Source organism: Manis pentadactyla, chromosome 4, assembly GCF_030020395.1.
Source record: "Manis pentadactyla isolate mManPen7 chromosome 4, mManPen7.hap1, whole genome shotgun sequence".
Classification (NCBI taxonomy): domain Eukaryota; kingdom Metazoa; phylum Chordata; class Mammalia; order Pholidota; family Manidae; genus Manis; species Manis pentadactyla.
This window is the reverse complement of record NC_080022.1, coordinates 102,378,406-102,396,768: the sequence shown is the minus strand read 5'-3', so window position 1 is coordinate 102,396,768 and position 18,363 is coordinate 102,378,406. Positions and strand designations below refer to the sequence as shown.

The following is an 18,363-nucleotide window of genomic DNA, read 5'->3' as shown; positions in this document are numbered from 1 at the left end:
AAGGGGCACCAGTTCTTAACAGAAATTACAGAAATCTCAGCAGAATTAAAATACCATTTCTCACATGGTCCATGACCTTATCCCATTCATCTCCTCTCTCCTTTGCACATGTTCTACTGTCAGATAAATCTTCATAAGGTACAGTTTCATCATTTTACTCCTCTGAGGAAAAATTTTCAATGGTTTACCACTACTTACTGGATAAAAAATATATTCTTAACACATTATAGTCTGACTCCATCTTCCTAGACTTATGACCAACTACCTCCACCCAAATCAGGAGTCTATTTCCTCTTCCAGGAATATGTCATGAGTTTTCTCATTTCCAGGCCTTTGCCTATAAAATTCCATTTTCCACAATCAGTAGTTCTTAACTTTTAGGGATCTTCAACCACTTTAAGAATTGGTGAATGATATAGATCCTCTCAATAGAACAAGCGCACAGATTTCTGCACAATTTCATGGATACCGTGACAGCCATCCTATTGGAATCCTACACATCTTTTAAGGCCCAGATCACATACATCTCTTCCCTGAAGTATTTCCAGTCCTATTTGCTTCATCCCATAGTGGCTGTGTCCCTCTGTGCTCATAGAGTTTACTTGCTTGGATACTTACTTGGATAAGTCACTTGCTTGGATATTTTATGGCTTTGAGCCCTCTTTTATACTACAGCCTTCAATGTTTCTACCTTGTGCTATTTTAATTTTTATCTACATATGTCTGATTTCTCTCACTAGAATTGGAGTTTAAGGGCAGAGAATGTTTTAGTCATCTTTGTATTCCCAGTGACTCATTCAGTGTCTGGTGTGAATTCATTAAATAATGAATTAATATGAATGACAAAGAATATGGTTCCCTAAAAAATTAAAAACCCCATTCATGGTAGAAACTACCTTGCTTTTATCTGTGTGTTACCAGAGTGACAGGTGCTGAATAAATGTGGCCATTGAATGATAAGAAAATAGCAATAGGAATCATTCACTGAGCATCTATACACTAAAGTCCTTAAAACTCATGTGTGCTGTGAGATGAGGAGACCAAGAATTAGGTTCAGGTTTTTCATGGATAAGCATCTGGAATGTGTTAGAACTGGTGTTAGAATTCAGGTGTATATGACTACCTAGTAATTCCTCAGGAAGTCCCAGTGGCCTTGACCCAGATGGCCACTGGATGGCCTGAGCCAGACAGCAGTAGGGTTCTCTGTCAGTGCCTGATGCCCACACTCACCTGTCAACGGCGTGATCACCAGGCAAAGTGTATTTCCCAAGTATTCATAGGAATATTGAAACTGGGCATCACAGATGTTAGCGAAGCAGTGCTTGGCCTCATCATCCCAACGGTGCCACATCTGGGACAGCGAGAGGAAGGCCTGGGTATTATCCACCTGGAGAGAGTGGCAGGGGTAGAATAGGTGGATGAGCCACAGGTTAGCAGGTAGTAGGTGGCCCCTTGGCCACAGGACACACAGTGCACTGGCGGACTTGGGTGCTGTCTCTAGACACGAGCACAGCACCCTGTGCCCACAGCGCAGAAAGCATGAGCTGCTCTGATTGCATTGTTTTGCTGGGGTTTTAAAAGATAGGAGCAGCCCCCGTGATCCTCTCGCAGCTCTCGGGCCAATGCAGAGTCTGGGGCCCCCATGTTTAGGCCATAGGTGAGCTTCTCCACAGCCAGAGTATTCATGGTATAGTTGCCCACAAACAGGGACTCACCTTCTGAGCAATCATCTTGGCCACCACATCCCGGGCATGCACATCAATGGTGCATATGGTCATGATCTTCTGCCAGTCCCCCTTGGAGAGCTGGCCAATCAGCATGGTGATGAGGGTTTTGAGCTGGGCCACTTGCTTCTTGTAATAGTCCTTCATGGCATTCTCATAGCCTTCCTCCAGCCTGGTAAATGCAATGCCCACCTCTGTGGTCCACCAGATCTGAGTGCAGGTCAGGGCTACCTGTAGCACCAAGAGGCACTTAGTAAGCCATTACCAGGACTGTCTCCACAACCAGCCCACTCATCACCCAGCAAGAGCTCACAAGTAATTGTGTGGGTGGCACTAGCTCCTCCCCTTCCTCTTCAGACAGCATGGACTAGATGAGTGAGCCACATTCTTCTAATTCCTTGGAGAGGTGAAGTGGGAACACAGTGGGAAAAAAGCACTTTCTGCCCTTGCAAAATAGATCACTTGGTTGAGAACAATCTTATCTACTCCTACTGCTTCCATTACCACCAATATCTGTACCTCCCAGGGGAAGGGAGGGGTGGTGCATTGCAGCCAGAGTCATTTTCAAAAATTCTCATCAGTTCTCCCCTCTCTCTTATTACCTTGCTGAGAACCCTGTAAAGGATTCAGATGTGTCTTAGAATCCTGTCAGACTCCCTAACATGGTCTTAAGAATTGGCTTTGGGTTTCCTCTCCAGAGTCCATCTGCTGCTTCAAGCTCCCGGTCCCTCACTCACTCTTTCTTCAAACACACCGAGTTCCTCTCCATTCCTCAAACACATTAGGCTGTTCCTTGCTTCTGAGCCTTTACCCCATGCTCTTCCCTATGCTCAGTTGCTCTTTCTCTTCTCCATTATTAACTTGTTCACTCCAGTTTTAGATCTCAGCTTAAATATCATTTCCTCAGGGGTCCCCCGAGCCCACTAGCTAGCCATATGCTCCCAGAGTACCCCGAGTCTCTCATCCAGCCAGGTCCCATGTGAAGGGCCTGACTCCCACGCCAGTCTGCAAACTCCAGTGGGTGGGGCAGGATAGTATTGTTCTTGTTCCCTGCTGGTGTCTCTGGTACTCAGCATAGGGCTTGTCACACATGGACTTGGCTGGTTCAATGAGTTGAATTGTTTATATTTTCTCCCTACTGCAGCCAAAGAGGATAAAGATGGGCAGCCCTTGATTCTCCAAGGTAATGTTTGGATTAGGTCATGGCTGACAGTCCAGCTCCTTCTGGCTGACCCCTCGCAGGCCCAGTGAGTCACGTGTCTGACAGCCACTGAAGGCAGAAGGAGGTCAAGCTAGCAGAGGAAGAGCCTAGCAGAGGATGGGGGCCCACAAGGTCCTGGGTGGGAGACCACCTGAGCTGGGTAGTCAAAGAGCCACTGCTCCCTCAGCTTTCCTTCATATGCAGTTACACCTTCTGTCATCTCGTGCCTTGCGGTGGTCTTCAAATGAGCAAGCACGTGGTTCAACCATATTTCCACCTGAAAGAACAACTCTGAGTTAGATGCTGGTTTCCTAAGAAGATGTGATCAGTAATATGCATTTTTGTCCATTCAGCCTGAGGGAGTGAAGAGAACGGAGCCCAAGCATGATGTATAACCCCAAAGGGCAGCCAGAAGGCACAGGGACACATTTTGTTTGTGTAACCTAGATGGTGATAGGTGAGAACCAGGCTGTTAGCAGCAGCTGGTGGTGCCCATTTAGAACATGCAGGACAGTAGCAGGTGAAGGGGATGGGGGGCTGCCATCTAGAGTTCATACAAATCTTCATCTGAGTTGAGCTGGGTGTAAATAAGTCAGTGGATTCTCACAACCTTGTTCACACTGAGTATGGAGAAGTAAGCCAGGCTTACGTTTTCCAACTAAGGGCTTTCCGGGTCTGCAGAAAGAACACATTCTGAATCAAACCCCAGGGTCCTCTCATAAAACTGAGAACATCCAATTCTTTTTGGTACTGCAACTGCCTTCCAAGATATAGGTGGTAGAAGGTGGGACTCTATAAGAGATCCTCTCTCCAGGTGTTACTTAGGACTAGACTAGACCCTCCAGGGGTAATGTTCTGCTGGATTATTTATGATAATGAACAAAGAAGGGATTATATTTTAGTGGCAGTGGCACCAGATGGGAAGAAGACTTAAGGAGAAAATTGTTGCATGCTTTGTGTTTCCTGAATTATCATGGGAGATTTGGAAGTAGTAGTTCTTGGAGCAGGGTGGTAGTTGGCTCTGTTAGCGGAATGGGCTATGGGAGGAAGTGGCTCCAAGGCGTATTTGCACAGAGAAGTGGCATCTCAGGACAATGGCTGATGGCAAAGGGCATTTTCTCCTAGGGAAGATGTCAGGGTTCCTGACTCCCTGGTGGGGTGCCCCAGGGGCTGTCATTGTAAAGTCTCCTGGGGCTGCTAATCATTGAAAAATCCTTTTCTTGTTGACTCAGGTGGTTGTTTATATGCATATTACTCCTCTCTGCAGGGGTCTTTGGTTGGGGAAGGTGTATGAATCATGGCATGTGTCCTTCCCAGACAGAGGAAAGCGGGTGCTAGAGGCTGCTCCAACATCGGGTCAATGGAGGGAAGCTGGCAGTCCCAGGGCACAGACAGCAGTTCTGGCCCAAGGTCAAACAGGTCATCCTGAAGGTTGATGCTGACTATATTTGAATGCAGACAACTGAGACAGAGAAGACATAAGGAGAAAGGACTTTTACATTACCTGACCACTACAGTCACAAGGCTCACTGAAGGCCACATACTCTTCTTCCTTGCTGTACATGCCAATACTTATCTTGGTTGGTTTCTCACTGGCATCTAGCTGGAACTGCATCTTGGCCATATTGTCAAAGAGTTTGGAAAGGTGGCGTTGAACCTATGAAGGGACACCATGCCAAAGGATTGGAGAATGTGTCCAGGGATTTACTTAGTAGTATTTTTGAGAGAGCTACCATGTGATAACTGTTACCATATTGGATACCAAACATTTAGAAGGAAGCCTGTAGGAACAATGATGACGTGAAGTCAGGAACCAACTGAATTGGGTAGAAGTGGCTAAAGAAATAGAAAACTAGCAGGAATCACGTACTAGCTACAAACTAGTGAAACCATAAAAGTTTAATTTCTGCTTAATCTACTAAAGATGGGAACAGATTGGAAGAAAAAAGTAATGGTTAATTCATAAACCCTCTTCCTAAGAAAATACTACTATGCAGCCGGAGAGAGGCACAGGAGAGTCTGCAGAAGAGCACTAACATGCCCAAATCCAGAGGGCCACAGGGCAGTGGTGACAGTGGCCTATGGAAGAAGTCGCCCAGTTGTTGGAACTGCTTTGATGAGAGACCAGTATCTGGAGGATCCATAGAAGGGTGAGCAGGCTCACCCCAAGCAGAAGGCCTGGCCATTCCAGGGCTTCTCCCTAGCCCAGTATCTCTCGGTACAACCCCCTTAGGGATGCCCCAAGAAGGACTTCTAGGAGGGAGGCCAGGTAGAGCCACACTATGGTCTTGAAGGGAGGGAAAGGGCAGGTTGGAGAGGAAATAAACAGAAACTGGCCTTCTGGTAGGGCTTTTAGAAATACCAGATCTTCAGGCTGCTGGGATCCTGAACTGTGATCTTGAGTTTACAATAACCAGCTTTGTGGCTTATGAGCTTGAGAAGAAGAATTCGAAGTGTAATGAAGTAAACTGTGAAGGTGCTTGAGAAGATCCCACCCACAGTGATTCGGAACAAATATCTTGATGGCATGGTTCTTTCTTTATACAAGAAAAAATAGTGAATTAAAAAAAAAAGAAAACCACCACCACCAATGTGGGATCTACCTGCAACTTAAAAGAGGATTTAACTGATAGAGCAAGAGTATATAATTATTTATATACATAATTTTATTATTACATTATATTATGAGCATATATATTAGAAGCTTTACTAAAGGAAACAGGGGTAGTTACGAAAATATCACACTGTATTGTTTTCAATTAAATGCAAGAAACATGAACTTTATGAAATATGAGCTGAAAGATAAGTTGGTAGAGGTGGAGAAATAAAGCGACACAGCAGTTCTATACTAATATTAGCAATACTGAACTACTAAGTGACCCAAAATTAAACATGGTGGATAAAGTTGGGAAACTGTGGAAGAATGCTAAAGAGGAGGACTAAGAGATAAAAATATGTATGACTATATGAAGGAAATATGTGGCACAGAGAAAATAGAACTTCAACTTATGGAAGTAGGATGAACCTGAAGGAAAAAAAGTCCAGATAAATGGAATATAAATGTTACTTAAAAGCACACTGAAAGAAAACATTTTTAAGATAATGAAAGCCCTGGTTTTCAGATAGGAAAAAACCTCACCGTATCTTGGGAACATTCACAAAATAAAGCAAATCTATAAACATAAAAATTTTCTAAAAATTTAATTGAAATTTTCATCTCCATAGAGATCCAAATAGAAAGAAATTAGGCTTCCCAGAAAGGTGAAATTAAAAGGTAGGCAGTCTGCACAAGTCTTCTCTGAGACACAGCAGAGCTATGTCTGCAGGGATTTGAGGGGAAATTGCTGTGAATTCCAACCCCCAGCATTCAATCACTCCCATGTGAAAACTACAAAGAGTCACAGATATAGAAGGAATTGGAAATTACTCTACCATGCTTCATCTCTGGGGACGTAGGGAAGGGGCAACTACATATAGATTTACTCAAACCAAGTGAGAAAAAAATAAAATAATGTATTTGAGAATGAGTACCTCATGTACAAAAGATATAAAAGGTCTGACAATGATCTTTGACCCTCCTATACATAGATTTAATAAACACATAGTTACAAAAACAGAATGTTAATGTGATAAATATTTCAACTCCACCATGCCTGGGCTACTTTGTAAACACTGAATCTATAGAAAAAAAAAGAGAGGCTTTAACTATAAGGGATAAAGAGACAGAGAAAGCTCTCCCTTTATTACTTACCAACAATCTAAAAATAATTTCAGTAAGTTAGAAAGTCACTGACAAGGACAGAAAACTAATGCATGGGTGCCATCTTTTGGCTCTGCTGGAGAAGGTCTCATCCATTACTGGTGGTACAAAAGGCTGCAATTCCTATAGAGGGGATTATGTAACAAGACCACATCATTTACCCTGTGACCCAGCAATCTGGATTCTGGAAATTTACCTAGAAGATAGACCTCCAACAATACAAACCTCAAAGTTATTCAATGCCAGTTATTTGTAATTGCAAAACAGTATTAAAAACTATGGTATATTAGTGCATGGAGTTTGATGCAGATGAGAAAGATATCTTTGAATTGATACAGAGTGATGTAGGGAAAATGGAACATCCTACAGGTAGGATCCTCATCTGAACCTAAACTACTTGATGATGTAACCGGCCTGCTGCTAAGCTACTGCTTCCACACCTGTACACAAGGAGCTATTATTGACTGAATCACTACATAAAGACTTCTGCCCGGTGCTCTGGGCAGAAGCAGAGATGAAGGAGGATTATGGACCTGCAGACTGCTGGATGTGGATGTAATTCTAGTGCTCAAACTACTGCCGGGAGAGTAAAGCCATGTATAAACCCCTTTACCCCAAGACTGCTCGGTTGTCCTTTCTTGGTCTCACTGAAACCATAATGAACTTGCCCGGGGCTGAAACCCTCAGTCAAGGCAGGTGAGAAGGGATGAAAGCCAAAGGAACCCACAATAGGGATGCCATAGCTCCCCTCCCATCAGCTTTTCTGATGTTCAGACCTTTGATACATAGCAGTGGTTCTCAAAGTGTGTCCCGAGACCAGCAGCAGTGCTTGGGGAATCCTTACTAATGCAAATTATTAGCCCCACCCAGACTTACTGAATCAGAGACTTTGGGGCAGGCCCTAGGAATCTGTTTTTTTTTTTTTCCGAGCTGTGAGCAAGAACTCCTTTTAAAAAAGATTACATGTAGGCATAGTAGATTCTTAGGGCCAACATTGTTAATAAAAGAATTTAATGGCATTTACAGCAAGTATTAGGCACCCACTTCTGGGAACTCTGACTGAAAACAAAGAACTCGAATAGATATAATCTCCACTTTCTAATTGTGTACTCAGAAGTAATATCATTTACACATGTATTTATTTAACAATTATTTGTGTTTGAGGCGCTGCTGGGTGCTAGGGATATACTGAGGAGCAAGGCATGCATTGTTCCTGTCGTGCCTGCATGTGAAGGCTTCAGCAGTGAAGTGCTTTTCATATTTTCATGTACATATGAATCACTTCAGGATCTTGTTAAGCTATAGGTTCTCAATCAGTAGATCTGCTGTAGGGCTTGTAATTTTGTATTTCTGACAAGCTCCAAAATGATGCTGGTACCGCTGTAAGTAGCAAAGATCTAGATCCCGTCTGGCAAACGTGGCAGTTATTAAGCCACAACTACTACCCATTATCTGTTTTTATGATACTTAATATGTTGTACTAAGTATGTGCCACACTCTGAGCCCTGTGTTTGATTGTTAGTTTTACAGTTTTACTAAGATCAATGTACAAATGTCCTTAAGCCAGCAAGTAGGTACTTGCATTCTTCTTTTTAATAATCTTAAGATTTTTTTTTTTTGAGAGGGCATCTCTCATATTTATTGATCAAATGGTTGTTAACAACAATAAAATTCTGTATAGGGGACTCGATGCACAATCATTAATCAACCCCAAGCCTAATTCTCAACAGTCTCCAATCTTCTGAAGCATAACGAACAAGTTCTTACATGGTGAACAAATTCTTACATAGTGAATAAGTTCTTACATGGTGAACAGTGCAAGGGCAGTCATCACAGAAACTTTCGGTTTTGATCATGCATCATGAACTATAAACAATCAGGTCAAATGTGAATATTTGTTTGATTTTTATACTTGATTTATATGTGAATCCCACATTTCTCCCTTATTATTATTGTTGTTATTTTTTTTTTTTTAATAAAATGCTGAAGTGGTAGGTAGATGCAAGATAAAGGTAGAAAACATAGTTTAGTGCTGTAAGAGGGCAAATGTAGATGATCAGGTGTGTGCCTATAGACTAAGTATTAATCCAAGCTAGACAACGGCAACAAAACAGAAGATTTCTCTCAAAACAGGGGGGCTGAGGTTCTAAGCCTCACCTCTGTTGATCCCCAATTTCTCACCTGATGGCCCCCCTGCAACTGTGCCTGTCTTAGGTTGTTCCTCCCTTGAGGAATCTTACCCGTCTCTGGCTAACCAGTCATCTTCCGGGGCCATACAGGGAAATGTAAAGTTGGTAAGTGAGAGAGAAGCCTTATTGTTTGAAAAGGTTAGCTTTTTACTTCTTTGCAGATTTATGCCATGTGGCTTCTATGCCCAGCATTTGTCTTGAGGTATCTTTACCACTTGGAAGAATTATGATACTCGGTAATTTCATTATGAGGCACGAATTCTACTTAAGGGTTGTAATTAGGAAGGAAGAAGAAAAGCTATAAAAGTAGCAGATGGAAGAAAACATGGGAAGATTGATTATTTCTTTAACATATCTTCTTGTAGAGAAACATAAGCATGTATAGGTTTTAAACTACCAATTAAATTGTGCACACACATTAACTTAACAGGAATACAGCTACATAACCAAAGCAGACTTACAATTACCAGTCATCTCCAGTGAAACCAAGGAAACCAGCTAGGCACCCTAGGCATTTGTGAAAACTTATCAATGATATGATGGATATTGCCTAACTGAATTTGAATAAGGAATCTGTATTTTTACAAGTCTTCCAGATGATTTTGTTTCCCTCTCAAGGTTAGAACAACTGTCTACAGCTCCAAATAATAACAGTGAGTGCTTCAATTAGTTACTTTACTATGTTCTGAAAACCTGTAACACAGTAGGCATCTCCCATTTCACAGAGGAGGAAACTTCCTCAAAGAGAAGTGGTACATCAAAGACTATATGTTTACCAAGTGGCTAGAACCAGGGGCTAGAACCCAAAAGTTTGGACTGCTCACATCCACTCCTTCCACAACCACCCAATGTCCAGTTAAGACAACTTCCAAGCTTATCTCCCCATGAGAATTTTAGCTCTAACTTTGGACCACAGTTCACTGGGCCCCTCTTTATAATGAAATCAACAGCATTCTCTGAAAAAGCTTAGCTCTTTCTACCTTTGCCATCCTCAATGCTTCTCCAGTTCTACTTTGGGGAGCCATCACCCCTGATAGGCTGGAGGGCCCCCAGGAAGCCATGATGGGGGATGAAGAAGCTCTGAGGTTAGGGATGATCCTGGTGGCAATGCAGGTCTGATACTCTGGCAACACTGCCAGAGAGAGGAGGCATCATGCGGAACCCACACCTCTCCCGCTGGGAGCTCCTGAGGCCTTCTGGATGTTTCTACAGGTGCTCCCTCAGCTTACCTGTTGTAGAGCTGTGCCGTTGGAAAGGATGTCTAACAAATCAGAAGAAGAGAGAAAGTAAAACCTAGGGAAGGCAAGCCTTTTGGTATCCAGGTACTCTGCCAGGGCTTTGTCACACAGGTATAATCTGAGGGCACAGACACAGAATTCCTAATTAAGTTTGCCTAAGCACATAGATACACAGACCTTGATGTGAACATACACAATATATGGAATACATGCAGAAATGAGTGCAAGAAACATAGGTATTGCAAACATAAACACTGATACATTTCCATCAGAATGAACACCACACTATTACCAAATCCAGGCACACACAGAAACACACGTACTCACTCTTTCACTTGGGCAGTTAAATAGGTCAGGAGCTCAGAGACAGAATGGGGAGAAGGGAATATCATCTTCTGCATTACAAGAGGGGGCAGCTAACAGATCATCACCTGCTCTCAATATCTTCCAGTTTTTCATAAAGACCTGCTTTGATGGTGGCTTCCACTATATTCAGAGCTTTCTGAGCATCATAAGCTAGCTCCTTGAAGTCAATGTCAATGCCTTCAAATCTTTTAGAATCCTGCAAATAAAAATGTGGAAAAACATTAACTACCACCCCCCTCAGTTCCAAAATCTCCCCTTCTGAGAGAAGTCAGGAGCAGAAACCTGTTCTTAGGTTGTCTGAAGATGCTAAGAAAGCAATACCTTTCACCTCCAACGGCAGTTCTCAAACATTTTTGTCTTCAAACCCCTTTACCCTTTTAAAAACACTGGAGAGTATGAAAAGCTTTTCTGTATGTAGGTGTTTCTTTTGTCTACCAATACAGTTTTCTACATTAGCAGCTAAAGCTGAGAAATTTTTTAAATATTTGTTAATTTATTTAAAAAGTAACAATATTAAGCTCATTATGTTAACATAACATGTTCTTTTATACAAAATAATTATATTCCCCCAAACAAAATAACTTAGAGAAAAAAATGGCATTGTTCCTTTTCTTCTCCTTTCTTTATTGCAAATCTCTTTAACGTCTGACTTTAATGAGATGACTAGATTCACTTCTCTGCTTCTGCACTCAGTGTGTTGTGATAGCATATGTCATGCAACCTCTGGAAAACTCCCCTGTATGCTCATAGAAGAATGAAAGTCCAAAGGGAAAATAACATTTTAACATTATTACTAAGACAGTTTTGACCTCGACTTTTGACTCTTGGAGGTCACTGGACCACACTTTGAGAAATGTTGGCATCAAACACAGAACTCCTAAGTCAGGTAGATAGTGGATCCAGCATTCTTTCTGGGTCCATACAGAAGTTTAGGCAACCAAACTAAGTTTTTCCTCAGCACTTGTGATGTCAAAGTTAGATGTCATCATTTTTCCCAAACACACATCCCCCCAGAGTGTTGTTGAAATGATTCTGACAATAACATATGTAAAGCACTTTAGCTCAATAGCTGGTACCTAGAGTTTGTGGTATTATTATTACTATATAACAACAGTTACAATGGTATGTGCTCTGTGCACTGTTTTAATTGACTCCCTGAAAGAGGTACTAGTATTAGTCTCAGTTTACATCAGAGGAAACCAGGGCACAGAGAGGGTGACTTTCTTACAACCCCACAGCTGCAAGCGGAAGCATTCGGACTCAGGAGCACGCTGCCGGCCCTGTCTGCCCCAGACCTCTGTAATCCACCCCTCTCCAGGAAGACTTAGACTAACAGGGCCACGTAAAGTGAATTATGATTCCCTAATGAGATACTTGGCTCCAGTTACGGGTGGAAAAGGTATCAAGGTTATAGAAGTATTGGAAATACTGGCATAAATGTTAAAATGAAAAACAGCTGAATTCAGAGAACTATAATTACACCAAGAGCAATTATGTAAAAATATGTATATACATAAACAAATGTTGGAAATATTCTTAATGAATGAAAATAGTTACTAATTAGGTTGTAAGATGACTGATTTTATTGTTTTGAGATTGTCTATTGTCATTTTGTTAATACAAAGAACACATATTTACATATTTTACACACACATTTGTGGCACTGTTGAGCAGTTAATGATACTGATTATTGTATTTCATTGAAAGTCCTCAAATGCCTCCATTAAAGTCTTTACCAAAGCCTCCATCCATGTCTTCACCTCCTTATAATTAAACCTGCTCTTCTTCAATCACTAGCACTGGAGATAAATAAAACCTAGCTTATTCAATTTGGCCTAATTACAAAAGCTCTGACAGAATTGTTTTCTGTTAGTTTCCACTCCAAATGTGCAACCTTTAATCTGTATTATTACATTAAATATGCTTTTGCGGGATGAGATGGGAAAATAAAACGTTTTGATGGAATGTGCTTTAAACTTTTTAGCAAGACCTGGATGTCATTTGACATTTTGGAATTAAACTAATTTGTAAGAAAAGACCTTGCTGTCTGAAGGGACCCAGAGAAAGCCTGCCAAAAAAAAATTCTTTTAATGAGTTAGATTCCACTGAAGGGTCTAAGTTAATGGCACATTAATTAGGACAAATTAGAAAGGGCTATCAACCACGGGGAAGGTAGCAAAGAGAAGGATGCATATTTTAGAGAAATTCCGTGTTTTGTATTTAGCTGAAGACTGGTATTTACCATGTAGCACAGGCCAGAGGGTTACAGAACAGCTTGCGGCTGAGAAGGAATGTGAATATGCTTGGAAACAGTGCTCTCTGCCAATTGATAGCTGCATTGTAATCATCTATGGGGCAACCCATGAGCAGCTCACCACAAACTGCAGTAGCAAAATATTTTCTATCTCTTCTCTTGTGTACATGGGCTTTTAAAAAATCCAGGTTCTCTTTTGCCCACCCACCCAGGGACAAACTGACTGGTGTGCATTTCACCTTCTTTCTTTTCCTCTGCCTGACTTTTGGTGGCTCGTGAAGCAAGCATTTGTTGAGTGAGGCCAAGGCAGGCAGCAGAGAAGGAAAGGTCTAGAGGATGAAGAAACTGGGTGCTCTTCCCTTGACTCGGGAAGGGAACAGAGAGGGCAGGGTTTCCTTAGCAAGTACCTGGGGCAGCTGAGCCCAGATATCGTCAGATCCAATGAATATACTCTCCAGATGAGACCATGTGTGCTGCACATCAAACCAGATGGCGATGACAGCATCGGCTGTAGACAGCTTCCTCTGCCAGCCCGACACTTCCTCTAGGAAGAAAGCAACATACTTGGACGTCATCAGGTTCTGAAGCTGCACTTGGTTATCCTCCAGGACCTCAATGAGGCCTTCATCCGACCGCAGCAGGGGGACATTGGTCCGCAAGTGGAGCTCGTACTGGAACTCCATGCTGGCCCAGGTGGCCTGCAGCTCCTTCAAGGTCTTCTCCATCCCCATCTCCTTCACTGCTTTGTCCACAATGCCCCAGACTTCGTCCACAAAGCGGTGCAGCTGGAGCTGCAGGAGCTGTGCCAGTATCGTGCCCTCGCCCACAGTGAAGCTCACACCCGTGGCCTGCATCAGCTGCCCCAAGTGCCACCACCGGATGGCCAGATTCTGGAGCTCAGCCACGGCCCTCAGCGAGGTCAGAGTGTTTCAGCACAGTGCTTTCCAGGCCCGTGAAGGCATCCCAGGCCCTGACTTTCTTGTCAAGGTTCCGGATGTGCCTGGCAAACTGCTTGCACTACACGTCCATGGCCTCCACATTGATATCCCTCCACATGGTGGTCTCCCAGGCACGGATGCTGGAGGTCACCACCCCAGCGGTGTCCCAGAGCTCCTTCAGCTGGCAGACCTCCTTCCTACACTGTTTTAGCTGCTTGTAGTCTGGAACGCTAACCTCAAACAGGCTGGCAGACTCGGCAGTGGAGGCCATGGTCAATTCCAACTGCTGGATCTTAGTGTGCCAGGCATCCAGCATTTGATAAGGGTCAATGCTGTCAAATCTACAAGACACAATGTGTTTCCTTTGTAAGTACAGCACACTTATTAGTAATATTATTGCTGTACAGGCCCATTTCCTAGGATCACCAAAGTACCAGCAACTCCAATATTTACTTTTTATTTTTAGTTGAAGTGTAGTTGACATACAATATTATATTGGTTGCAGGTGTACAACATGGTGTTTCAACAATTATATTCATTATAAAATGCTCATCATGGTAAATGTAGTTACCAGATGTCAACATATAAAATTATGAAATTATTGACTATGCTGTACTCTTCATCCCCATGACTTACTTATTTTATAATTGGGAGTTCATCCCTCTTAATTCCCTTCAACTATTTTGCCCATCCCTGCACTCCTCTCCTCTATGGCAACCATCATTTGTTTTCCATATTTATGTGTCTGTTTCTGCTTTTTTGTTTGTCTCTTTGTTCTGCTTTTCAGATCGTACATGTAAGTGAAATTATACAGTATTTGTCTTTCTCTGCTTGGCTTATTTCGCTGAGTACAAACACTTAGTATCTGAGCAAAGAGCAGTGAGTTTCACCAAAGCCTAGGAAGAAAAGACATTCAGGGCAGGTTGGAGTAGAGTGAGCACAACCCACTGGAGGGAAGACACTCCAAAAGGAACTCCCTGCTTGGATCTTTTCTTCACTTCTGAGAAGGTAAAAATGCTCCTCTTCTCCTCCACCTCCCCCAACCCCTTATCCAGGGTAGAGGGGAGTCATCCCTTTGTTTGAGCTCCCTTCAGACTCTGCTGCCACTCACTGGCTTCCAGACAACCTGTCACAAAAGAGCACTGCATGTTACTGCAGATGCTAAAAGCCAAAGCCTGCCAGGAGCTGCTAGTGGGAAGTCAGCTTTAAGCGAGAGGGCTGGCACTTAAAAGTCCAGCACTGACCCCATCTGGCATCACTTCCTCTTGAGCAGTGGCTCTCAGTCTTGGCTGCATATTAGAATCTTCTGGAAGCTTTAAAATCTCCATGCCCAGGCTGCTCCCCAGACCAATTAAATCAGAATGTTTGGGGCTGGGGTGTGGGCAATGGCAGTTTTCAAGCACCCCGGGTGACTCCAATGTGCTCCGCTGGTGTCCTTGTCTGTGGTGAAACTCACGCTGATGGCCTGCAGTGCTTTCCTCCAAGTCTGAGGACCTCTGCTGGGAGCCTTGGAGTTTGAACACAAAGCCCTCAGCAAGGCACTCCGCAGTCACCATCAGTTTCCTTCACTGTATGCCTCAGCTCGGGCTCCTCATCTAAGTCCCTTCTCCAGGCTGTGCTCAGCCTCCCCTCTGCCCTCTCTGGTCTGCTCTGCCTACATCCTGGGGTGGCCCCTGGGTCTGCACGTGCCCCAATAAACACTGTATCTATCTTTAGAGTTTTAATTCATGCCCCCTCATCCTCTTTTCTCCAATGTGTATGGAGGTGTCCTCTGCTCCTGGTGCTCAGCAGCATTAACCTACTCGATGCTGCCACCCACCCAGACCTGCTTTCCTGGTATGGCCTCTCCATGAAAGAACTCTACATACAAAGGAACCCACATGTGGAGATAATGTTTCTGTGGCCAGGAGCACCCAAAACCCAGTGTTCAAGAAGCCTCAATTTTCCTCTGCAGTTTCTCTTTACACTTTTTCGCCATTACCTCTTTCAGGTTTTCTTGTTTCTATGTGCTTGGGTTAGGTACTGGGGACACCACGGCCTATGTGTGAACACTGCGTTCCTCTAAAATCAGAATAGGGCATCCCAGGGTCCATCCTCAAGGGGAAAGTTGAGAGGACATGAATGACTAGAGAACTGGCCGTTTCCTCCAACTGAGTATGCATATCCGTATGTGTGTATTGGCTCGGGGGATGTGGAGGGGAGGGGAGAAAGGAAAAGGATGGCATACAAATTCCCTTTCTTGAACTGCCTCTTCTCTCAGTCCTCTTTGGAAATATTGGACTTGATTGATGGAACATGATCCTAATTAAAGTCATTTACCTGAACTGCTCACCACTTAAGCCTAATTTCCATGCAACACAATAACAGTTATGCATACCATTAAATTAATGTCAGATTAACTTTGATGCTTGCTATGTTTGATTCCGCTTGTTCCATCTAAATAGTTTTTGGCCCTTGTGTTACGGTGGTGGATTTACTCCTCAAGGGAATGAGGCTGAACAACAGTGCACGTCTTCACTGTTCTCCAGCTGCCAGCTGTCTCAGAACAGAATATGAGTTTGGAGATGACAGAGCTGAAGAGGGCCCTTCATCTATATAGGCAAGGAACCCTCTCCCCCATGAGAACAGTGGAGAAAGAACTAGAAGGAAAGAAATGTAACATCCTCAAGGCAAGTGGTCCAGCAGGGAAGATCACCATACCTGAATGGTCCTGCTTATTCTTAATTTCCAGAGACTAATTGTCAGTGTGTAGGTTCTACTTTTTATCTTGACTGCAGTGAACTTAGCCTCTTGGTATTAGCACAAGATCGATTAGACAAATTCTAGGAGCCCACATGCTGTTTAATATATTAATGGAGTGAAATTCAAGAATAACTTAATAGGTAAGATATGCACTATTAGAGTTTTGGGGGTGCACACAAAAGAAGATAAATGATCTTTCTAACCATTCTTTCCTCAGCACATATGAACATCCTTAAATCAATATTGGTTCCTCAAATACTTGTAAGAGGTGATCATTTGTCAAACCTATCCCAAACTTCATCTACCCTGTGGCATAGTTTTTGTTTATAGTTTAAATTTGTGGACAGTAATTTCCTGCAGCTAAGCACACATAAAAGTTAATTCAGCCTAAGTAGTGAAAAGGACCTCTGGACATGAGGGCAGGTAACCTTTTTCCCATTTAAACACTGTAGTGTGAATTGTCAGGATAGCCACAGACCTGATTAATGTGCCTAATAAACTACTAGCGGTTCTCTAAACCCAGGGGAGCAATACAGTACAAAAACAAGAAAGTAATAGGAGGGAAAAGGGTGTACTAAGTCTTTGAAATTGAAATAATAATGCAAAAGTATTTTAATCTAAAAGAGAAATGTCTGGAAAGTCTGGATGAATAAAACCATAATTAAGAGAGATGGAAATGTGGTGTTCATGCATGTGATCTTGGGAAAATGACTGATGCCAGCCGGACCTAGACTTGAGCATAGAGAGAGAAAGAGCAGTAAGTGACTTAAATTGTTTTGTGGAAAGCTACTAGCTGGTAAAGGTTAACCTCAGCACCATACGTGTATACAACGAATTATGACACACCTCTGCTTGATACCCCACAGGTATTGTACAACTCAGCACATCTGATCTGAACTTGTGTTCTTTCAGCTCTTCCCATCCTGTGGACCCCATCTGCATGAACAGTGGAACAGTCCCTTCCAATGACTTGTCCAAAATGGAAGACAGAGAACAAGTGGCTAATTCTCAAGATGGCTCTAGCACCCTCTTCTAGGGGGTGTGAACTGCCTCCCAGTGGGGGCTGAAGTTGGCATCCAGTGAACATGACTACTTACTCATTTTTGAAACTGTCCTGAGGCTGTAAGTCCTTGAGGTCAGGGACTGTGTATTACTTTAAAATCCTAGCCCTTGCATCATTTTTGCTGACTCCACTGTTGAGACCACAGCTTCTTTTGTTCCATGGAAGCCTGAATCATGTGAATGAGTCAAATTAGCTGGAAGAACAAGGTCAAGCTCAACTAGTCTAATGAACTATAGATATGTCCCTGGGAGATTTAATGACACATGTTGCTTTTTTCTCCAGTGATTGAAGAGATGGTAGACGCTGTCCAAGCGAGACAGAGGTCCTTCTTCCCTCCGGTGTGCTCTCTGGGCTATTTGGAAAGCCTTGCTTTCTCTAGTTGTCATGCAGGATAGTACCGAATGGGACGGGGTCTTCAAGAAGGCTCCACAACTATTGACAGAATCTGATTGCCAAACAACTAAAACCACTAATGTTCCCCATTAAGCTGGAGCCTGCAGGGGTCAAATGCTTTGGCTAAGAAACCCCTGAGTTACCTTGGTCTTGATATGGATAAGATGTCCTGGAATCATTCCCAAGGTCAGAAAGACTGAACAAGAGAGTGCTGCTGGAAGCATAGAACATCCCTTTCACTCAAAGAGAAGAATTAGTCTCCAATTTTAATCATTCTAGAAAGCCCTTGAATCTGAGCATGATGATTTAGCCAATTACTGTGAAGTGAGAGAGCTCAACTAGGAATATGCTGACACAGCTGAGAGTTTAGGACTAAAAGAGGAAGTAAAACATGACTTGGACATGAAGAACCTCAACCCATGCAATGTGACGTCACCCAGCACCTGTCAGACTGCAAGGGCCTAATGAGACACTTTATTTCTTTTTCTTCCTCAA

At 42.9% G+C, this 18,363-nt stretch overlaps 1 protein-coding gene across 1 annotated transcript in view; it reads right to left on the bottom strand.

Annotated features, from left to right (window-relative positions):
- The window catches only part of LOC118931520 (dynein axonemal heavy chain 9-like), a 215,598-nt gene that overhangs the window by 123,508 nt on the left and 73,727 nt on the right, over positions 1-18,363 (bottom strand). The window contains 8 exon segments of the mRNA XM_057499467.1: positions 1,231-1,387; positions 1,716-1,955; positions 3,077-3,202; positions 4,430-4,582; positions 10,104-10,230; positions 10,544-10,674; positions 13,140-13,661; positions 13,663-14,011. Coding sequence (XP_057355450.1) covers positions 1,231-1,387; positions 1,716-1,955; positions 3,077-3,202; positions 4,430-4,582; positions 10,104-10,230; positions 10,544-10,674; positions 13,140-13,661; positions 13,663-14,011 — 1,805 coding nt within the window.